The sequence below is a fragment of the Lissotriton vulgaris genome (assembly GCF_964263255.1).
Source record: "Lissotriton vulgaris chromosome 8 unlocalized genomic scaffold, aLisVul1.2 SUPER_8_unloc_1, whole genome shotgun sequence".
Classification (NCBI taxonomy): Eukaryota; Metazoa; Chordata; class Amphibia; order Caudata; family Salamandridae; genus Lissotriton; species Lissotriton vulgaris.
Window position 1 is genome coordinate 3,104,396 of NW_028240615.1, and position 24,733 is coordinate 3,129,128.

Below are 24,733 nucleotides of genomic sequence, written 5' to 3' on the forward strand. Positions count from 1 at the left end.
AATCATCTCTTCCGCAGCTGCGGTTGGTTGCTCCACCGGCTTCTCCGCCTTCCGCGGGGGCCCCTCAGGTCCCCCACTCGTCCGTGGATCCCCTAATATTCAGGGGTTGGTCGTTTATTCTTCCAACTGGACTTGGGGACGGATGGCTTACTTTACAGACGTCGCCCAAGGAGGAATTGCTTTCTCCCCCGCGGCGCCCTACGGAGGCCAGTGTTGCCTTTGTTCCAGCTATTTCCACGCCCGCTTGCATTTTGCTAATGGGTGACCCTGTCACCCCATTCCCTACGGATCATCTGTTAGAAGTTCTCCGCCAGGGCTCTGGTGGGTGGGAGCTTCTTCTTCCATTCGAAGCTTTGCTCCAGAACTCTCTTCTGTTGGCTTGGGGGCGTCCTGCCACGGGTGATCCGGTGCCTAAGCCACTCCTACACTGCCACCGTCCTGCTCTGCATGACCCGGTCTGCCTTTCATTCCACTCTTCTACTCAGGGCCCTCTTCTGCAGATTGCCTTTACAAAATGCCTGTGGTGTTGGTTCCTCCATCACGGGAGGCCTCGATGGTTGGATTCATGGGGGCGTAATATCTTCACTTCCTCCAGTGCTGCTTTGCGAGCGCTTAACACACTTTGTGTGTTGGCCAGGGCTACCTCCAGCTTGTGGGATTCTGTGGAGTCCCTTCTGTCTCAGGTCTCCCAAGACGATAACCGCGCTGATTTACGGCACCATGTGTTGGCTGGTCGGGAGTTGGCCGCGTTTATTCTCTGTGCGGCCTTGGATGTTGCTGATGCTCTCTGCCGTGCTAGGGCCAGTTCTGCGGCTTTCCGTCGCCATGCTTGTTGAGGGATGGTGTTTTTCCTGAGAATATTAGGGTGCGTCTGGTTGACCTGCCCTTTGATGGGGTTCTTTTGTTTAACACCTACATGGACTCCGCCATTCAATGTCTCCTTGCTGAGCTCCGTCCTCCTCCCCCTCCGTAAGCTTGACTTGTTGATCTTCCGGCGCTTGGTGGGAGCCGTTATCCCACCTTCTTCCTGGAGTCTGGAGTTTTGAGTAGCCCGCCTGTATGTTCTGTGTGGTTTGCCGTGCCTTTGGGGTCCCTAGGTTGCCCTCTCTCATGTTGGCTGCTGGTTCAGCCCTTTTGGCAATTGTGTATTTTTTGTCTGATTGGTAAGCCGTCTGTTGTGGTTCTAGCCACAGGTCCTTATGTTCTTGTTCTCTGCTGCTTGATTTTTTCCTCAAGAGTGGTTCCCATATATTCTTTGGGACGCGTCTTAGCCTACATGGGGTACATGTAGCTATTGTATAGCTCTGTCCTACGCTGGAGGTGTGTGGTCTCCCCTTGCGGGTTCCTCACCTTTCCTGGCGTTACTGTATACCGCTGGTGCGGTTTCTTTGCTCTTGTCTGGGCGTAGCTTGCGCTGCTCCAGGTTCTTTTCAGTATTCGCTACATCGCTGGACCGGCTTTGGCATGCTGTCTGCGGCATTGGGCTGAGGTGTTCCTGCCCTTTTTTTTGTCCAGCGTTTCGGCCTGGTCCCACTTCTTTTCGTGGTTTCGGTTTTGTCTGGAGCGGCCTCCCTTTAGGGGTTGTTCTGGATTTCCCTGACCTTTGCCTTCATCTTGGGCTTGGCTTGGTTTGAGTGCTCAGCTTCATGGTACTTGCCAGCTGCTGGCTGTGCGTACCTGCTCTTTTGGTCCACAGCTTGGGGCCTTGGCGTGTGCCCTTGCCTTTTGTTCTGCTGGTGCCTTGCGTGACTGTGTCTGTCTTCTCTCGCCTGCCTTTCTTGGCTGTGGAACCGTTCCTGCCTTGCCCGCTGACTCTAGGCTAGGGCCGGTTCAGCTGTCCCCTTTACTCGTGTGTTCTCCTGTGGAGTCACTTGCCCCATTTCTACCTCTTCTCCTTAGAGTTTGGGGTAACTCTTTCTTCCTCAGTACTCCTCTGCCATTGTCTGTCCCTGCGGAGCATTCTGATGGAGGTTCCTGGTACTTTGGAGGGACTAGGGGTGTCCTGGCCTCCCTTCGCCTCGTCCTCGCTCACTTCTGCTTGGGTGGGGCTGGACCGCCCTTCTAGTTCCCCTGACACATCCCCTGCAGGGGTCCTGTGTTTCTTCCTGACTGGTGCGGTTCTCTCGCAGGCCCAGCTCCCCTCTGGGTACGGCTAGGGTATCTATTCTACGTTAAGGAATCTGCGGCTAGTAGTCTCTATCAGATGTACAAGTTACTTACCTTCGGTAACGATGTATCTGGTAGAGACGATTCTAGCCGCAGATTCCTTCACGACCCGCCCTTCCTCCCCATTCTGTGAGGACCTTCAGCTTGGTTTCTGCACTCTCCCCTTCCGGGTGGCTTGTCTCCTGCAAATGTCCTCTTCACTTCCTCCCTGATGGATGCTTTGTTCTGTTTGATTGTTCCACCCCTTCCTTGCTAGTACATGGTCAGTTGGTTCATGTGTACTTCTGCATCCCTACACCCTGGTTCTTTCCGGTGTGGGGCTCCTACTTTACTCTTCTTCCCCTTTAATTGCTTGGGGTTTCTGACTCCTCTGCAGTCCTCTGTGTTGGGGCCTTTTGGCTATACCTCAGCCTTTAGCTCCTTCCAGGGGATGCAGCCTTCCTTGATGGTTTTGTCTTGGGGTAATTTGCCGTTACTCATCTGTTCCGGACTTGTTGCCCTTCGCTGTTGAGGGTTGCGATGGCAGACTTTCTTCGTCTGCTAGGATGTTCCTCACATGTTTTTCTGCCTCCAGGAAGGATGTCGCCTCAGCTTGCAAGGTTGCTCCTCAGAGCGGTGCTCTGCTTTTTCCCTGCAATGGCCTTCAGTACCTTAGTGTCTAGCATTTTTCCAAATGCTGCTTTTCTTTTTTTTTTGTTTCTTCCCTTTTCTATTTTCACTACTTTTTCACACAATTTTCCCATACTCTCCACAGTTTTGTTGTGATGGCTCCGCAGAAAACTGACTTCAGCCCGCTGGGGTGGGGCTTATGTGACCTCGCTGATGTCACGCCCGCGGACAACGTCAGGGCGGAGTCACGTGGTACCGCTCCCGGCGCACGGAGATGCTTTGGCAAAGAAAATGTTCGGGTCCAGTCTCACACCTGGGGATAATTCTATGTTAAGGAATCTGCAGCTAGAATCGTCTCTACCAAATACATCGTTACTGAAGGTAAGTAACTTGTACTTTAATTAGTGGACAACATATACCAACCCACCGTCTCTCAGAGACGACGCTTCATTAGAAAGGTAAAGTAAAGCTTGTGGTTAGTGTTTACTACTAATTAATAGTATCAGCATTCAGTATTGCATAGTAGTGAACGTTCAGCCAAAGTATTTAATTTCGACATAGCGATGGATGAAATTCCCTGTGAAATCTAAAAAGCATAGCTAATTACTAATTATGTACTTTCAATTTCAAAACAAAATGCTATTTTAAATGCACGAGCCCCTAGACTGTCCAGATGGAGCCTGCAACTGAGAGACTGGACAACCAATCAGAATTGACTTATTAACAATCTCAACATTTAAAAAAAATTTAATAGTGTAAATTGAATTTGAGTGTCCCTCCCTTCTGTGATTCAAACCTGTCTTTTACGGTGATGCTTGCTATTCTTATGGATAAATCTTCTCATAGTTTTTCCTGTGGGTGGGTGGGTGGGTGGGTGTGTGTGTGTGTGTGTGTGTGTGTGTGTGTGTGTGTGTGTGTGTGTGTGTGTGTGGCGCTCTGGCTGTGTGTGTGTGTGGTTCTGTCATTGAATAATAAAACGTTTTTCCTGCATACTCACTCGAGTTGGATCGTTTGTGAGCTTCTCTGACTGTTTGATGTGGCTTTCTGAGGTCTGCACCCTGCCGTAGCCTGTCATCCATTGACGGGTTGGGAATTCTTCTTCATATATATATATATATATATATTTGCAATTACTCTCCCAGTCTGGTAAGAAGTTGAGTCGAACTCCCTGCACAATTGATACCATCAATTTATTTTGAGCAGTGGAAAGGGCAATCCTGACGCGTTTCGTTTGTCTTCAAACTTTTTCAAAGGTCAGCCCCGGAAATGGAAGGCTGTGCATGAGTTCCAATGATTGTTTTATTTGCAGTGCCGGCCCTCTAGTGGGCACCTCGCTGTCTGGTGTTTGGCGCAGCATGCTGGTCTTTGTGGTCTCTCAGCCCTCCGGTAAAGTAAATGCCGATATTTTAAACTGTCTCACTGGGTCAGAAGTTCCCAGTTGTGTAGCTCCTCGCTGCAGCCCATATTTTTGAAAGGTTGCTGAGGAAACATCCCAAACTCCAGTGTTTGGTGGCAACCGTTTCCCCCGTGTTCGTTTTACCGAGTCATCTTAATCGGTCCGGGGTGGGGAAACCTGGCGCTCTAGCTGTCGGTTCGTTACTCTGCGACTGGACCACGTCGCTGTAGATATTTGCAATTACTCTCCCAGTCTGGAAAGAAGTTGAGTCGAACTCGCTGCACAATTGATACCATCAATTTATTTTGAGCAGTGGAACGGGCAATCCTGACGCGTTTCGTTTGTCTTCAAACTTTTTGAAAGGTCAGCCCCGGCAATGGAAGGCTGTGCATGAGTTCCAATGATTGTTTTATTTGCAGTGCCGGCCCTCTAGTGGACACCTCGCTGTCTGGTGTTTGGCGCAGCATGCTGGTCTTTGTGGTCTCTCAGCCCTCCGGTAAAGTAAATGCTGATATTTTAAACTGTCTCACTGGGACAGAAGTTCCCAGTTGTGTAGCTCCTCGCTGCAGCCCATATTTTTGAAAGGTTGCTGAGGAAACATCCCAAACTCCAGTGTTTGGTGGCAACCGTTTCCCCCGTGTTCGTTTTACCGAGTCATCTTAATCGGTCCGGGGTGGGGAAACCTGGTGCTCTAGCTGTCGGTTCGTTACTCTGCGACTGGACCACTTCGCTGTAGATACTTGCAATTACTCTCCCAGTCTGGAAAGAAGTTGAGTCGAACTCGCTGCACAATTGATACCATCAATTTATTTTGAGCATATATATACTATTTTCTTTCCCACACTCCCTCCTTAACTCCAGCCGGACACGCCAAGAAAACAGGAAACGGACACCCGTGGATTTTGTGGTTTATGCAGGTCTTCGTTTATTTAACCACCACTGTCAGACGCGTTTCGGATACTGAGTACCCTTGTTCACTAGCGGAAACGCAGCCCGCTTTCATTTTTTATACTGTGTTTTTTAGTGATGCTGATACCCCCGTCACATGGTACAATAGACATGAAAGACACACTTCACATTATCGGCTTTCGATGTAGTAAAGGCGCTTGAATGGACACAAATATCTGCATAAGGCATCTAATATAATATAATTTGTAAAGTGCTTAAATGCAAGACTTTTCATAACGATTGATAAATAATATCATGATTGGCTCAGGCTAAAATGTTACAAAAGTTAAAAACATTAAAACCAACCAAATTGTAAATATATAAATATACTTAAATAAATATGATGATTTTAACTAAAATTACATGATATGATGACATTCATGTCACAAAGTCATAATTTACTCAATTCATATATATATATACACACACAGTGGACAACAAACCCTTATGGAATAAATTCCTAGTGGTCTAATTGAAGTGCTACCCACTGTTTGTTCTCATAGATGTACGGCTAATACAGAGAGTTTAGCGGCAAATATATGTACCATATCCAAGTGCCACAGAGATTATATTCAGCCTGTAAAGTGCATATCATACAGTGCCGTGAGTTTGTGCAAAATGTGCAAATAAAGTGAATATGTGCTAAAGAGGGTTACAAAATATACACATCAAAAAAAGTAATGTGCATATTGGAAATGTGAAGTTAAAAACAACAGGTTCTTGGGAATTCGGGAAAATTGAATAGTTTATATAGCACATAAATGCGGGGTTGTCGACTCTATGCTAGATTCAGTCTACACGACAAATTGATCTTATGGCCGCAGGGTGTGTATATTGCAAAAAGTTGTGCAAGTCCTCCATGTTGTTGAGCCCCTTCGGATGCTTACTATCATCAAGAATGAACTTGGACTCCAGTTTCCCGAGTGCCTTCTCTCTATTGCCACCCCTTGGGTTGTTAGGGATGGCAGCAATGACAAAGTATTGCAGGCACTTCAAATCGTTGACATGTACAGCTCTGAAGTGCCTGGCCACTGGGTACGCCGTATCGTTGTTGACAATCGCTCTCAGATGTTGGAGGATTCTGACATGTACCTGTAGTTTAGTACTGCCCACATAGTGGAGGCCACAGGTACATGTCAGAACGTATACAGCCTACTCAGTTTTGCAATCGAATGACCCCAGGATTTTGGTCTCATGTGGGCTAAATGGAGTTTTGTATTTGGTTGTGGAAATACCAAATTTGCATGCCCTGCATGATGAGCATTTTAGAAAACCTTCTTTGGGCTTCAACCATGTGGTGTGTGATGGTTTGGCATTTTCAGGGCTACTGCACACTATCGGGGATCTCAGAGATTCCTCTGCGGTAGGTGATGGTTGGCATATCAGGCATCTCTGGTGCTATTACTGCATCCGTAAGCACTATTGGCCAGTTACGATTGATGATGGAGTGGATCTGGCGGTGGTGTTTACTGTAGGTAAGAATGAGCCTTGGTGCGTTGTTGGCATCACTAGGCTCAGCAATAACTGCTGGAGTATCTAACAGGGATGCCCTTGTTCTCATATTGACTTTATTCAGTGCCTGATCAAGAGTGGAGGTCTTATAGCCTCTTTTTCGGAATCTTTCCAGTGCTTCCCTAGTGCATATCTCTTGTTGTGCTGGTGTGCTGCAAATGCGTTTGATCCTAAGCAGTTCTCCGTAAGGTATGCTTTCAATAAGATGTTGGGGGTGGGCACTGGTTGCATGTAGCGTGGAGTTGCCAGCTGTCTTTTTTCTAAAAAGTGTAGTGTTGATGTTCCCTGCATCCACATACACTTTGAAATCTAGGAACTCCACTTCGTGATTACTCAAATGTGAGGTAAATTTCAAGTTCTCCTGATTGGCATTGAGTTTGTCAATAAATATTGTTGCACTTTCATCATTACCAGACCACAGAATAAAAACATTGTCAATAAAGCGTAGCCAACACTTGACATGTTTGATGGATATATATATATATATATTACCTACTGGCGGTCGCCAGTAGGTAGTTATAGTTAGGATTTTTTTCAATGTTAAATCTCAAAATTCTATTTGGAATAACTTTGGCGCCGGTTGACGAATCTGACAGAAAATTTCCTCAAAATGGCCTCGCGGCGTTCCGGTCCTTCCCTGAAAGTTTGGGGGGATACGTCAAGCGGGGACGAGATAAAAGGGGGGCCCCAAAACGCATTTCCCCATGTTAATTTCCATAGGGCGGTCGATTTCACTTTTAGCCCGAACGGCTGAATGGATTTCAACCAAATTTGTCAAAATTGTAGGGACTGGTAGCCCGATGTGCCTTTGCTATGTCGCAAGATATGTGCTCCAGTGGATTTTGAGTAATTTAGGTTTAAAAAAATATATATATCTGTAGGCGCGCCCCGGTACGCGCTCCGGGGAGCGCCCCGGGCGCGACACGCGAGGTGCGCACGGAAATCTGATTGGCTCTTGGGTGTCTGTAAACATTCGAAACAGTCCGGAGCGGCCGCCATCTTGTGTCTCGGTAGTATCGAGACACAAGAGGTGGCCAAAATAAAGGGGGAATTGACCATAAGGGGGCAGGGTAGATCCCCCCCGACCCCCTAGGTTTGATGTGGGGGCTTTAAAAGGGCCCCGCGGGGCAAAAAAATGTTTTTTTTTGTTTGGCGCGGGGGGCGTGCCCGGTACGCGGACCGGGGAGCGTACCATGAGGAAAAATGAATGATAGTTTTTTAAAAATGTTGCCTTTTTTTAGAAATTGGAGGTAGTTCTAAAAAGAACTGTTTTTTTTCTTCTTTTTGTTGTTTTATATTTGTTATATTGTTTTTTGAACATTTTGTGCTTTTTTTGGATTTTCTGAACAGTTTTAGTTTTTTTTGTATTTTTCATGGTGAAAAACGAAAAAACAGGGAATTAAAAATGGCTCAACTGGAGCAAAAAACTAAAAGAAAAGAAAAAATTAGGGTTGATTGGGGCATTTATGGTTGTCCCCAGCAAGGACGATGAGCTTTACGCTCTGTTCTCCGTAGGAGATGGTCTTCCCACAAAATTTACAGATAATTCTGAAATCTGCAAATCGGGGCTGAATGCACAGCATCGTCTCACTTTCCTCTGGTGTAGACGCAGTGGGTTGTTTCCTTTTTGAGCTGGTTCTTGTTGATCGGGGAGAGTTACTGGCCAGTTCCCTCATTTCTGCAGCAGAATAATTTATAGGATGTTTGCGCTGCATGTGGCGTATCATTGTGTAGTTCCCAAATGAATATTTTTTATTTGGGTTTCCCCTGGAAAGTTCCATGCCACAAATTTTGCAACTGACCTTGGGTGCATTTACTTTTTTTTCCCCTCTGGGAGAGTAAAAAACTCCCAAATAATGTGTGGTCTTGGCTGGTATGGGGTATTGTGTTCTTCCAGCCATCTTGAAGTCCCCTCCTCCTCCTCCTCCTCCTCTTCCTCTTCTTGAAGACCACCAATGATATCTTGAGGAGGTCCTTTTGGTGGTTGTGGTGGTGGTGGTGGTGCAGATGCACCAGCTGCTGCTACTACTGAAGCCATTATTTTGAGCAAAAAAGTAGAGAGAGCTACAAAAAGGTCTTCCTAAGTCAAAGGACAAAGTCAGAATAAGGAAAAAAGGTGGGGTCTTTCATCCTTTTGAAAAAAAAAATGAATTGAACCAATGAAAAGTGTTATTTTCAGGTCACATGACCAGGGGCTTCATCTTTATGAAACCAAAACTGTTATGAACCAATGAAAATTGTTATTTTCAGGTCACATGACCCGACGCGCTTAAGCTACGCACCCCGGGGCGCGTCGCGTAAGCACATCGGATGTTTACGTTGCGCGATCGTATTCGCTCGAGTACTTCCGGGTGCGCTTACGCCGTGCGTATCACGCGGACGCGGCTACGCGATACGTCACGATCATGTTTTCGTTCGCGATATTGGCGCTTACGGGACGCTCCCCGGAGCGCGCCCCGGGGCGCTTTATAAAAGTGCGCTTTTCGGGGCGCTCCCCGGGGCGCGCACCGGGAGCGCTCCAAAGCAAAAAATTAAAAAATAAAAAAATTGGGAAAAATTGTAGGGACTGGTAGCCCTATTCTTAAGTGGTTTTTACGAAAATTAACTTTGAAAAAATATATATTGTGCTACATTGGGCTATATATATGTTAGAGCCAAAATGTAGCCCAAATGTAGCCCAATGTAGCCCAAAGATGGCCACCAGAGACAAAAAATAAAATATAGCCCAAATATAGCCCAACTGTAGCCCAATGACAGAATGTACCAGAGTGTTCTAAACAACTAGAGCGCTAACAGTCTTACTTATAAAGTGAGACTTATAGTTAGGAATTAGCATTAAAAAGACCTATGAAATTCATTGAAAAAACCATAGGTTTCAGACCAGTTATAGTTAGGAATTAGCATTTAAAAAACCTATGAAATTCACTGAAAAACCATAGGTTTCACACCAGTTACAGTTAGGAATTAGCATTTAAAAAACCTATTAAATTCACTAAAAAAACATAGGTTTCACATCAGTTATAGTTAGCTGGAAATGTTACTGACATAAAACCATTGAAATCCCACGTTATAGTTAGTTGGACTCACTATAACTTGCGCGTGTAATGCACTGCTGATGACGTCACATATTACATCACTCATGACATGGTCAGTGACATCACTCATGACATCACTGATGACATCATCCTTGGGACAGAGTGACAGACCTCCTTTCACTGTAATGTAACCCATGAAACACATATTGAAAAATATAAATTAAAAAAATTAAAAAAATGGAGATACCCATACCAGTTACAACAACCAATTCAATAATTCCACCATCTATATACAAATTCACTCATTCACCAACAGTTCTATATAGTCACTCATACAAATACTCACTCATCATATGTAGTGATACACCTATACATCCTGTTACACACCGACAGTCATCCAAAAGTTACTCACACACATACTCACACATGCAAATAAACTATTGAACATCCATTTATTTGCATATACAGCTATACACACACTACCACCTTACTTCTAAGGAAACTTACACATACTTACTCTCTTAAACAATCACTTATAGAAACACATACTTATTTAAACAAGAACTCTTTCAATCTCTCACTCTCACATATACTCACTCATATACATCAATACTCACATATACTAGATTAAAACATATGTAGTTACTGATAAAGACACTAATGAGACAGTCATTCACTCACTAACACACGCATATACACACTCATCCACCCATACAGTCCTGCACATATGCCGTCTTCAAAACACATACAAACAGTGAGTCAGTCATTGATGCATCTATGTGCTAAGTAACACTCCCACCAAACCATACAGACACTCATACTGATACTAAAAAAAAATCTAATAACCCATATACACACACATGTAGCTACTCACCAACCCATGCAGCCATTTATACACAAAGTGAAACACTGATACATATATTTAAATATTTAAACATTACTCGTTAATATATGTATTCACTAAGATACACTTAATAAGCCAGTTAACCAATCATTTTTTTTTTAAAAACATCCATTTACACACTTATTTAAACATTTATTCTTCCATCGACCTTTACATATACATATATAAAACATATTTATTTTTCAGAAAGGCACACATTCACTGGATGGTGTCATCAGTGATGTCATGAGTGATGTCACTGACCAGGTCATGAGTGATGTAATATGTGACGTCATCAGCAGTGCATTACACGCGCAAGTTATAGTGAGTCCAACTAACTATAACGTGGAATTTCAATGGTTTTATGTCAGTAAAATTTCCAGCTAACTATAACTGATGTGAAACCTGTGGTTTTTTTAGTGAATATATATATATATATATATATATACACACACACACACATACCTACTGGCGATAGCCAGTAGGTATATATAGTTAGGACCTAGTTACCATAGGAAATTCCGAACATTCTATTGGGAATAACTTTGGCGCCGATTGAGGGATCTGCCTGTAATTTTCCTTAAATTTGCCTCGCTGCGCTCCGCTCCTTCCCTGAAAGTTTCGGGGGGATTCGTCAAACGGGGGCCGAGAAAAAAGGGGGGTCCCAAAACGTGTTTTCCCCATGTTAATTTCCATAGGGACATTCTGACAAGGCTACAGCTCGAACGGCTGAACGGAATTACACCAGATTTGGCAAAATGGTAGGGACTGGTATGCAGCAGTGCCTTTTGTATGTTTGGTGAAAATCCCTCCAGTAGTTCTTGAGAAAATTGAATTTGAAATTTTTCAAATGGCATTTTCTATGGGACCTTTAGACACGGCTACAGCCCGAACGGCTGAAAGGAATTACACCAAACTTGGCAAAATGGTAGGGACAGGTATGCAGCAGTGCCTTTTCTATATTTGGTGAAAATCCCTCCAGTAGTTGTTGAGAAATTGAATTTGAGCAAATTATATATCTATATGCGCTCAACATTCTATTGGGATTAACTTTGGCGCCGATTGAGGAATCTGTGTGTAATTTTCCAGAATTTTGGCCAGCTCCGCTCCTTCCCTGAAAGTTTCGGGGGGATTCGTCGAACGGGGGCCGAAAGGGGGTCCCAAAACGTGTTTTCCCCATGTTAATTTCCATAGGGACCTTTAGACACGGCTACAGCCCGAACGGCTGAATGGAATTACACTAAACTTGGCAAAATGGTAGGGCCTGGTATGCAGATGTGCCTTTGCTACGTTTGGTGAAAATCCCTCCAGTAGTTCTTGAGAAAATTGAATTTGAAATTTTTCAAATGGCATTTTCTATGGGACCTTCAGACACGGCTACGGCTGAACGGAATTACACCAAATTTGGCAAAATGGTAGGGAGTAGTGCCTTTTCTATATTTGGTGAAAATCCCTACAGTAGTTGTTGAGAAAATTGAATTAGAGCAAATTATATATCTATATGCGCTCACCGTACGCATACGTGCGCGTACCCTTTCGTGCGCGAGCGAGTTTCTGATTGGCTGGCAGTCGACTGTCAACATTCCAAACTGTCCAAACCAGGAAGTGTTGTCCACCATCTTGTTTTTCAGGAGAACTGAGGCACAAGAGAGCCCAAAACAAGAGTGGAAAACACGAAAAGGGGGCAGGGTAGAGACCCCCTAACCCTCTAGCCCTTCTCAGGGGGTCCCAAAAGGACCCCCAAGGGCAAAAAAAAAAAAAAATCGAAAAAACCGCGGGGTACGCGCACCGTACACGCACCGTACACAGTGCGCGTACCCCGCAATTAAAAAAAAAATGTACACAGTGCGCGTACCCCGCAATTAAAAAAAAAAATCTTTTTTTTTTTGGCAATTGGTGGTCCTCCTGGGACCCCCTGAGAAGGGCTAGGGGGTCAGGGGGTCTCCACCCTGCCCCCTTTTCGCGTTTTCCACTCTTGTTTTGTGCTCTCTTGTGCCTCACTTCTCCTGAGAAACAAGATGGCTGCTCAGGTGGTCCCAGAAGGATAATAACATATATAAATATTATCCACTAATAGAATTAGCATTTACAAAACCTTTGAAATTTATTGAAAAAAAATATAGGTTTCATGCCTTATATAGTGAGGAATTAGCATTTAAAAAACCTTGCAAATTCACTTAAAAACCATAGGTTTCAAGCCTTATATAGTTAGGAATTAGCATTTTAAAAACATTGCAAATTCACTTAAAAAAACATAGGTTTCAGGCCTTATATAGTTAGGAATTAGCAGTTAAAAAACCATTGAAATTGCTCCTATATAGTTAGGTGTACTAACTATATTTCGCGCACCCGCAATCCACTGCTGATGATGTCACACATTACATCATTCATGACATGGTCAGTGACATCACTGATGACATCACAGATGACCTCTCAAATGACATCACTGATGACATCACTGATGACATCTCATTTGACATCACTTATCACATCACTGATGATATCATTCATGTGATAATATGATGCACCTCCTCACACTCTAATATAACCTTTGATACACCCACTGTTAAATACAGACTACCATTCTTGAAACCATTGACACACCAATACCAGTTTCTACATACGCGCTCACTGATTCCTAGGTCTACACACACATTCACTCATTCACCCATAGAATCACTCATACATACAGTCACTCATCAATACAACACTATCATATGCACTCATACACCTATACACACACTCACACACTGCCACTCATCCATGGATTTACTCACACACCAAGTCAGTCATGTAAAGAATCAATCACACTTCCATTTCCTCAACTATACAGTTATACACACAACACCTTACTTATTCAAACATATGCGAACACATACTTACTCAATTATACAATCACTGATACAAGTACACAATGAGCCATACAGCCACTCGCACATTCACTGGCTCTCATGTATAGTCATTTATATATGCCAACTCTCACATGCACTGTGTTTTACTTATGTACTTACTTGGACATGTAGCACGGAGATATCCATTCACTCACCAACACACCCATGCACACAGTCAACCACCCATATAGCTGTTTAAACATGCACTCTTGAACTCCTACACCTAGTGAATCAACTGCTCACACATCTATGCACAGAGTCATACACCTCCCAGCCAGCCACACACACACACTCAGTCTCCCATTCAAATACTTGGGCAACCAATCAATAACCCATATAGCCACTCATAAAGCTACTGATCAACACATGAAGCAGCTTACACAACAACAGACATACTAATGCACACATTCAGACAGTTTAGTCACTAACCCATGCATTTAGTAAGACACATTTAATCACTCACTCATACAGTCAGTCACGCACCTACTAAATCCTTCATCCAGACACTTATACATCCACTTATTCTTCAATATGTAAAACATATTTAAACTTTACAGAAACACACAGTCACTGGATGATGTCATCAGTGATGTCATCAGTGATGTCAAATGAGATGTCATCAGTGATGTAATTTGAGATGTCATCAGTGATGTCATCAGTGATGTCACTGACCATGTCATGAATGATGTAATATGTGACATCATCAGCAGTGGATTGCGGGTGCGCGAAATATAGTTAGTACAACTAACTATATAGGAGCAATTTCAATGGTTTTTTTAAATGCTAATTCCTAACTATATAAGGCCTGAAACCTATGGTTTTTTAAGTGAATATATATATATCTATATATGTTTCGGGACATTCCCTTCTTCACAGGCTTAATACAACTCATCCTGCCACGGCGAAAGATACACTTAAATGTTCGTAAGTACCACGCCTCAGGGGGTGGAGCCACATCGCAGCGCTTGCCGCCACACAGCATTCTGGTACTTAAAGTGTTATCTGGGTTTTGCTCCAGTGAGCCACCATGTAGGTAGTCTTTAAATCAAAACGTTTGCCACAGTGGGTTTGCTAAAATCCTCCTTTGCTTGTGCTAGCACCTTGTTGCCCTGATGACAGCACCTGTCCTGATACGATGTTGACTTGTGACGGCATCCAGCCTGCTCACACGCAGCGGGCCCCTTCACGGCCTGGCAAACGGCCGTACAAAATCCATCAAAGTTTCTGCCAAGTAACGAAGGAGCCCAAACAACAGGTTGGTGTAGCTTCTTTTTTTTTTCAAAACCGTTTTTATTAAGAGTTCAAGCAAGATTCGGTACAGCCCTCCACAGTCAGGAGGAGACTGTCAATGACACATGTGTAAAGGCATAGCATTGAACCCAAAGCTTTAAAATGACATACCCCAAACCCCCCCCATCCCACCCAACCCCAAGAACACCCTCCAATCCCGTTCCCAAACTACCCACCCCTTATCCCACCCAAACCCAGTGCACGTGATCACAGCTTAGCAACATGAGATGAAAAGCAAAGGCGGTGTCGGCCAGCGGCCTAGGGTGTAGGAGCCACATCAGGAGGCAGCACATCGTCAATATCTATCGGGGGGTCAAGATCCTGGCCCCTGTAGTCCGCCCATCGTTTCCAGATTTTGTAATGCTTGTGGGGACACCCCCGGGCTTCAAATACAGGCTGCTCCAGGCCCATGAGAAAGTCCAATCCTGCCTTCCATGCACCAAGCGGGGGGGCACGTTCACTCTTCCAGGCCTGGGCCAGGTCCCGCTTGGCTACTACCAGCCCCAGCAGCAACAGGTGACGTTTGTAAATGTTACCCCCAACGTTTTCAAGGACATGAAGAAGGCCCAGCCTAGGGGTACGGGGCAGGTCCCACCCCAACACCTCCGACAGGCAGTCCCAAACCCCAGTCCAGAATCTAGTCAGTCTCTCACAGGACCACACGGTATGGAACAGTGTCCCCCTCTCAGTACCGCACCTCAGACACTCCGGAGCAGCTATAAGACCCGCCCGCCATAGCCGGTCCCTAGTATAATATGCCCTGTGGAGATATTTGAATTGGATAAAGCGAAGGCGGATAGCTATAGCAGCACCACGGGGAGATTCAAGGGCCTCACGCCAGTCATCCTCATCCAGGGGGCCAACATCATTCTCCCAGGAGGCCTTCAATGTCGAGAGGGAAGGGGAGCAGTGCGTAACCAGGGAGCGGTAAATCTGAGAGACCTTCTTGTCGCCCAGGTCTCCCATAAAAAGTTTTGCCTCAATGGGACTAAAGTCGGGGAGTTGCTCCAAGCCCACCAGGCTAGGGGCGAGGGCGTGGCGGAACTGAAGGTACCGGAAGAATTGGGACCTGGGCATGCTAAATTCAGAACTAAGGTCCTGAAAGGACTTAAGCGTAGGGCCAGTAAGGACATGGCCGAGGGACGAAATCCCGATCGCGTCCCAGCCGCCAAATCCGGACAGAGACGCCAGCGCCGGGAGCAAGCCATTACGCCATAACGGAGTCTCGGCCGTCAGCCTACCCCACCAACCCATACGGTGCAAGGCTTGTCGCCAGACCGCGAAGACCACCTGGGTGACTGTCGGCAGCAGTCTCCTCCGCCTGGCCGAGTACAGTAGGGTGTGGAGGGAGGCACCACCCATCAGAGAATGCTCCAGAGCATAGGCCGTATCACTACGGTCCCCATACCACCACTCGTTAAGCACAAGGAGATGGGAGGCCTGATAATAAGACAGCAGGTCCGCGGACGCCAAACCGCCGCAGTATGTAGAAAGAAAGCACGTGCGCAGCGCAACCCTGGAGGCGCCCCCGGCCCACAGAAACCGGCCCAGCACAGAGTTAACACTTCGGAACCACTGTGGGTCGATCTTAAATGGATGGTTCTGCAGCTGGTAGAGAAGCCGAGGCAGGGCCACCATCTTGAAGATGGCCGATCGGCCATAGATATTAAGAGGCATACGCGTCCACGTCTTGACGTCCATCTGGACCCGATCCCACACCGGCTGAACGTTCCGATCCCACACCACTGAGGCCGAGGCAGAGAGAAAAACGCCCAAGTACTTCACGCCTTCGACAGCTACCTGAAGGGACGCAGCCCATGGGCAGCACACCGTGTCGCCCCCCAACACCCATAGGGTCGACTTGCGCGGATTAAGAAAGAGCCCCGACGCCTGACCAAACTCCTGCATTAACTCAAGGATACGAGGGCCCGTATGCTGCAAATCAGTCATGAAGAAAAGCACGTCATCGGCATACAGAGCTATGCGGTCCGAGTGATCCGCCCCCCACACAAAGCCTCGATAAAGCGCATCACGGCGCACCCGGGCGGCCAGTGGCTCCATAGCTAGCGCGAATAGGTACGGGGAGAGTGGGCACCCCTGACGAGTGCCCCTGGTCACAGGAAAGCGAGCGGATATCGCCCCAGAAACACGCACCGAGGCGGTAACATCTGTATAAAGCAACTTTACATTGGAGACAAAGACCGGGCCCAAGTTCAGAAGCGGTAGAAGAGCAAAGAGATAGGTCCAGCTGACCGAATCGAAGGCACTGTCAATATCTGCCAGCAGAAGCGCTGCCTGGTCCCCGGAAGATCCAATCGGGTTGATCGCGGCCTGCGCCCGCCGAATGTTGTGTCTTGTCGCCTGGCGCGGCATAAAGCCCGCCTGATCCGGGTGGACGAGAGCCGAAATATGTGGAAGCAGACGGTTCGCAAGCGCCTTGGCCAGGAGCTTGGCTTCAAAATTAATGAGCGATATGGGACAATAAGACTCGTGGCGGTCAGTGGGTCTGCCTGGCTTCTGGAATACCACGATTTCGGCATGGCGCCAGTCTGGGGGGAGGCTGCCACGCTCCCGTGCCTGCTCTAATGCTCGTTTGTAATGCGGCCCGAGCTGTAGATGAAATTTCCTATAGAATTCGCTGGGAAACCCGCTCGGCCCCGGTGCCTTACCCACATTGAGTTGACCCAGTGCTTCGCCCAACTCCTCAGCCGTCAGGGGAAGATCTAACGCATCGCGCACTTCATCGGAGACAGCAAGCGGAGGGACTGCCGCAAGGTATCCCTCGATGCTATCGGGGGAAAGGCTCTCTCGAGAGGCATACTGACGCCCATAATAGCTCGCGAAGCTTGCCGCAAGGATCGCAGGGTCCGTTATCGCCACCCCGGCGTCGTCAACCAGCCCCGGCAGAGTAACCGGCTGCAAGGTCTGCTGACAGAGCCTATGGAGCATGGTGCAAGACTTGTCGCCCCACTGGTACACCCTACTACGCGTAGCCAACCACGCCTGACGAGCCTCATCTAATAAGACCGAGGAATAAGACTGCTGTGCCTGAAGAAGCAGCCGCAGCGTGATATCATCAGCCACTTCCCTGTGTTGCGCCTCCAGCTCCTTACAAAGATCAATTTGGACCGCCACGGGGGAGTGGTCGGACAGCCCGCGAGGCTGGATCGCCGCCCCTCTCACCCTGTCAAGGAAGGCCCCCGGCACAAACACACAATCAAGGCGCGAGAGGGAGCCATGCACAGCCGAGACATACGTGTATTCCCGCCCCTCTGCATGCAGGTGCCGCCAAACATCCACCCAACCAAGACCATCAATCATGGCCCCCAACCGTGTAGGGGAGGCTACAGTCGCAACCCCCTGTCCCCTCTGCCTGTCCAACGCCATGTCCACCACATCCTTCCAGTCGCCACCAATCACAGCCAGGGAGCGGGGGAGCTCAGTCCACAGGGCAAACAACCGCTCCGCAAGGGTCCACTGCAGCGGGGGAGGGGCATACACACTACCAAACACCAAAGGCTCTACACCAATCTTCCCTGTATAAACACAAAGCGGCCCTGAGGATCGAGTAACTGACGCTCGTGAGTGTAGGCCAACCGTCTGTGGATAAGAATGGCCACCCCCCTCGAGCCCCTAGTAAACCCGGCATGGAACACCTGATGAAAGCCAAACCGCTGCAAACTCAATGCCTTAGTGCCCAACATGTGTGTTTCTTGAAGAAGGAGCACATCCGTCAGGTCCCTCTTCGCCCAGCGTAGCACTGCCCCCGCTTAATCTTGTCCAGGAGCCCCCGAACATTCCAGCTCAGAATACGCATGGAAGCGCCAGGAGACGCTAGCCGTGGAACATCAGCCATTATCACGATGAGCCAAACCCCGCAATCCCCAGCTCCCGACCCAGGCATCCAACACTCCAGTCGCAGAAATCACAAGAACCACGTGCACCCCACAAAACACCACCCCGAACCCCACAGCCCCCCATAACCAGACCCACCCCACAAGCAACCCAACATCCCAATGCCCCCCTCCCCCACCCCTATACCTCAAGAAACAATGAAGTATCTGTCGCGGCATACGGTACTTCAGGCCCAAAACATAGCGCCGAAAGCCAGCCATGCCAAAGGATCCCAACTAGCCCCCCTGCAATCAACCAGACACACTCCCTAAACCGCCCCCCAGTCCCAACAGGAGGAGGCAGCCCATGGAACGTGCCCCAAACCCCCCCTCAAGCATATAGCAAGGTCAGAAGCAATGCATCACAAAAAAAAGAAAAACATTAGTCCACAAGGGTCCCAAGCATTCGCCAAAGAACAAGGTAATACTGCACCAGCCAATGAGTGTACCACCGACCAACTTGCAGCTGCCGCAGTGCACGGCCATAGATGAAAGGCAAGGAGTAGGCAGTCAGTGGACGATGATCAGGGGCCCTTGCCAGAATGATCGGTATCAGGCTGCGTGTCCCCCAGAAGGGGGTCTCGAGACAAGGACCTCCGTCTTGAGCGAGACTTTCGATGCCGCTTCCCTTTGTTCGGCTGATCACTCCGGTCCTGAGATGAGCTGCGCGATGACCCGGAGTGCAACCCCGGCTGGACGTGTGGTCGAAGTCTGACCGCCTCGTCGGTCCATCGAAAGACGGCCTCCGGAGTATCGAAAAAGTGGGTCTTAGAGTTGAAGATCACCCGGAGGCGGGCCGGGTAGAGCAGCGAGTATTGAATCTTCAGGCCTCGCAGCTTGGCCTTAGCTGCCAGGAAGGAATGCCTCTGCTGCTGGACCAGTCTGGTATAGTCCGGGAAAATCATGATTTTATGGTTATCATAGAGCAGAGTGTCCTTGAGCCGCGCCTCACGAAGAATGATGTCCCGGTCATGGAAGTTGAGGATCCGGGCGATGATCGGGCGAGGCCGCTCCCCGGCCGGCGGCTTCTGCGTCAAGGCACGGTGGGCGCGCTCCACCACGAAGCAGCGCGACAATGTGTCCGGAGGCAACCAGCTCTCCAGCCACCGGGACAGGAAAGCGTCCATAGGCCCCTTCTCACAGTCCTCCGGGAAGCCGACAAAGCGCAGGTTGTTCCGCCTCGCCCGCCCCTCAGCGTCCTCCACACGAAGTGCTAGGCCCCGCTGAGTCTGTTCCAGGTCGGCAACTCTCTTCTTGAGGGCGCCAACGTCTCCTTCCACCGTCGTGACCCTGGTCTCCGTTTCAGTGATGCGGGCGACCGCATTGCGAAGGTCCTGACGTAGCAGCATCACATCGGCACCCACCGCGCCGATCTTCGCGTCCAGCATGTCACGGGACTGTGTAATGGCCGTCAGCAGCGCCGCTTGTCCGGTCCAGCATTCTGGCCGCTCCGGCACCCCCTTCGGAGCCAGTGAATTTATCAATAGGTCCCGTCTTAGCGGCGGCAGGGCCGCCTCCGCCTCTAGTCATAGCGGCAGCAGAGACAGCCAGGAAACACGCACCTGTAGGGGTGCAAATGTCTACCAATCAGGCCGGGGCGTCCGGAGCACACCAAGCCACTCGGTTTCCACACGCCACCAGTCCGCCAAAACACAGGCCGGGACCCAGGCAATGTAACTCCTCCAAGGCGCAGCAGTCGCCAGTCACGGGCCCAGAGCGGGGCCGCCGAAATGGCGCCGCCAGTCTAACTGCTCCAGTCGGCTCAGCAAGCCCCTCAGGTCCGTTGGAGTAGCCCGAACGGGGCGATTGTCGGATCTGCACTGTCACTTCGTCGGGACACCACTCCGCAGGGCGCAGCAGCAAGGCGCGTCGTTTCTCGACCTCCGGTGGCTCCGCCCCAGCCCTGCGGGTCCGGATGCTCGCCGTCTGCCCGGCGTCCAAGGCCAGCCGGCGGGTGGGACAAAAAATTGAGGTCCCGGCTCACCACGCGGCAAGTAGGCCCAGCAGGCTCACCCTCCAACGGACGCGCCAATGGAGGTCCGGAGCTCCAACGACCACACCACCGTGCTCCTCCGGTCACCAGCAAGCACCTCCACAGTAGTAGATGAAGGAAGAGGGTTCAGGGCAAGGATAAATTAGCGGATAAGGATCGGGCCGGCAGGAGCTCTACAGAGCCGCGTCCGCCATCTTCGCCCTCGAAGCCACGCCCCCCTGGTGTAGCTTCTTTTACTGAATCAGGGCTGCAAGCACAAGTTGGTGGGATAATAGCAGTTTTTTCTGAAGCCAACGCGTTTCGGGACATTCCCTTCTTCACAGGCTTATTATTCTGCACCGTCAGTTAATTCCAATGCGACAGAATAGGTGTATGGTTGTTAGCTTCGACTGGACCAAAACTTGCTGAAGTACTTTCATCTGAATCAGCAATCACTTTCCTGTGTCTCATAGATCTCTGTACACCAAACATCTCATAGGTCCATTAGGCAAAACTGCAATTGATACACATTCATTGGAGACTGATATTGCACTGCAATCATTTGTGAGGGATGTTGTGCCCAACCCCGATAACCAGACTTCTACTCTCAGAGCATCAACGGGTGGTGAAGAGAAAGAACGTGCTGAGGTGACTGGGAGGGGGACATTTAGAACATTTTTGATGTTAAATAGTTTACTGGTAGGTTGGGTAACGCATCTGAAGAATTCTTCAATCAGTGGGATTTTGCTTGGAAAGAGCGGTGTTAACATATCACAGGAGCTGAGGGCTGTTTCCCTAGTGTTGTCATTAAGTCTAGAACCTCAGAGTCAGCGTACTGGCATGTACTATGTCGCCAAGAAGATGGGTGGTGTGAAATTGAGACTGTTGGGTCCTGGAGACCTGGTTTTCAGCATTATAGTTGTGGGGTCTTGCTTTCGGTGTCCCATCTTGCAACCAATGGCATTGGGTAGCTAGATATCCCCAGCAGATTTACCTCTGTGAACCACAAATGGGAAGTGAACTTGTATGTCCTCAAGATTGAAGCTTAATGGGGACTCCAGACATATTGATCTTTTTACATCTACGGCTACAGATGCAGGAATGTATGTTCCAGCAGTTAGTTTCCTTCCATGCTGTTTATGGTTTGCTGTGTCAGAATTTTTTTCATATTTTGGCCACATTCTCTTCACCACCTCCTCAGTTTATGGTTTAACGGTTTTTATTAAATTCAGCAGAGAAAAACAAGGAGGTCACACCATGTACATTCTATGCTTAAGTTCCCAATAGCAAGATATGATCTGGATATCTTGCTTGTTTACTAATCAAGCCAGAGTGGATAAGCTAACATATCTAAATGGTCGAGTGCTGCATCTCATCCTGTAGACGTTATGCATTCAGGTCTGAAGGTTGAAAAGCTTTTGAATGATGGATCTCTTCCAGCTGATGTGATGAAAGTAGCCCTCCCCCTCAGAAGATCTGTCACCAAAATAGCTTATTCTTTCAGATGAAATGTGTTTTCAGAATGTTATTTCTCATGAAGTTAAGTCAGTATTCTGTTGCCGTAATTTTAAGATTTTCAGATTTGCTGTGCTGGGGATGGCCTCGCTGTTGATAGTGTTTAAAGTTATTTGCCTGTAATTTTGGCCCTTGTACATTTGTCATCCTTTGCACCTGTTCAAGATCACTGTGTGGATCAAATTTTGAAAGAATTAGTAACTTCTTTTCCATCAAGGACCTTTTTTTGTTATGCACCGAGACCATGCCTTGTTATTTTTCTTTCTTGATGGATTGACCATTTTAACCTCCGTTGTAGTGACTCGAAAATGTTTACATTAAATGTGGTGTTTCTAGCTGCTATTAGCTTCATTAGGCGGATGTTATAATGTCAAACTTGTATAGACTTACTCGTCACTTCTCCCATCCTCTAATAGCTTACTTTTTTATCAGACCGTCATCATGCACGTTTTTCTTTTGATAGATTCAGGGTCACTCGACAATAGGGAACACTTGCTTTGCTACAGTCCTTAAAGGAATTCCTATCTTAAATATTTGTTGTGCTAAAATGTGGGTCTTGATTTACACTTTTACAAAGCACAACTGATTGGACATGGTGGTGGCTAGGAACAAAGCAAGATTTATCAGAGAGTGGTTTCAACATGACACTTACCTCTTTAGACCTGTTACAGTTTTGGGATGTATCTGTAAGCCTCTGTGGAATAAGAATCTGTTGTAAGAACTATCCATTACAAGAAGTAGTTACTTACCTTTTGGTAAACTTTTTGTGATGGATTTGCAGGTTAGATATTGCCTTCCTGTATCCTCTCCTTATGAGGTTATAGTTAGTTTCAATACTTGCATCTTTAATTAAACTTATTTTTTGGATTTCACTTGCCTTTATGATATAGAGAATTAGGGCTTAACTAATATCACAAGTGTGGTTGGTCCGTGGAACTGGAGTGGCACCTTCAGTGCAGTTGCTCAATGCCACCACTCACCCAGACTGAATAATTTAGATGTTGTGGCATATTTCTACATAAGAGTAATGTGCAAGAAGGTAGAGAATCCACCAGAAAATGTGTTTTGCTCCTTAATCAGTAGAATAGCAATAAACATAGATGGTGGATGAAAGCTTCAAGCTTACACTTAATAAACTATTGAGAAACTTAGTATAGCAGTTAATCTTTCTGTTCGGATAAACGGCATCCATCAATAGAATGTCTATTTGAAGAACATGTTACAGTATGCACATGCATTGGTCTCTTTAGAGTACATTTCCTTCTCTACCACTGGTCCGCAGGCTAATGTTCTTTCATCTTAATACAGTGGGTTTGAGAGCCACTCCAGGGTTCTCAAACCGGATTGGAGTACTGCATGGATATCAACCTGTTCAGCAAGCTCTACGTAGTCATTAGGGCAAACGTGGAACTGTTTATCAGTTGTGGGATATGCTTTTTAAGTATTTTTGAGAAAATAAGTAGTAACAATGTTTGAAAGTCAACAAAGGCACAAATTGATTTAACATGCTTTCATGTTTTAGGCATCAATGTGCTACGTCCATGTGGCAGCGCTTGTTGCAGAATATCTCATGCGAAAAGGTAAGACTCAAAGCTTTGTATTGTTAGTTTATGGTCGTTTTGTAAGCCTTTCCAACCATCTGTAGTCACAGGTTTTCTTCATTAGAGGTGCCTTTCACTGTGAAAATATGCAAGACTGTTTCTTTTGAAGGGAACATTGTAACTGTTCTTAGTATTTTCTTAAGCCCTCCCATGTTAAGACTACTGGTGATGGTTACGACTGCCTGTTCGTATGGGATCGTTTTTAATGCAGGAGCAGAGCTAGCCAAAACCTACCTTCCAGCTGTCACTCTTGAAATACCAAACTAGTCTTGTGAGAGCTGGACGTTCTTATTAGCACTATTTTATTGTTCTACTGAGTGTTGCACACCAAACTCAAATGGTTCCGCTTTCCACTTCCACCCTAGTAACAGCCGTCCACAACGACCCTTCCTCTTTTCTAGTGCAGAGACTTTTACTGCCTTTGTTCGTGTAGGAAACAACTGAAGGAGATATCTCTAGAATGAATATTGTGGAATGAGAAAGCAGTTTTTAGATAGCCTGTATAGACTTCCCAAAGGTTTTAGATTCAGTTTCAAATACACACTTGTGGTGTAAATTGAAGCCATTTAATCACCCAGATTGCTTATTATGGTTGTTTCATATATTCCATAGTGATAGGTGGTAAGAGGTATTTCTGAACTCCAATAAGGGTGCACAATTCAGGCAGTGTATTTATAGAGTTCATCAAGTATGTATTATGCCCACCATTATTATTTGACATTTACATCAGTAACCTGCCTTTAATAGTGAATGTATTGGAGTCCTGATATCCTAAAATATTAAAGCTTTGTTTCTTTTGTATCTCAGCCCCCAAATGGATTACAAGTCAACTGATTTTTAGTTACCGATCTAGCACTAATTCTATAATAATTTATGTATCTAAAACCTAAGTAATGTTCCCTGTAAACTCCAACTTTTTAAAGGGCTGGCAGCTAAAAGTAAACAAAGTAGGTATAGTTCAAGATTTTGTTTAATATAAGGATTGCGTAATCCACCCTTTTTAATTTCAAACTTCATTTAGT

The 24,733-nt window shown here is 46.9% G+C and overlaps 1 protein-coding gene across 9 annotated transcripts in view; it reads left to right on the forward strand.

Moving 5' to 3' along the window:
- DOCK9 (dedicator of cytokinesis 9) overlaps positions 1-24,733 on the forward strand; it is a 1,255,128-nt gene that overhangs the window by 1,041,681 nt on the left and 188,714 nt on the right. For all 9 annotated transcript variants that reach the window (XM_086947866.1, XM_086947869.1, XM_086947867.1 and 6 more), the window contains exon 44: positions 23,633-23,690. In XM_086947866.1, coding sequence (XP_086803992.1) covers positions 23,633-23,690 — 58 coding nt within the window. The remainder of the gene's footprint in view (positions 1-23,632; positions 23,691-24,733) is intronic.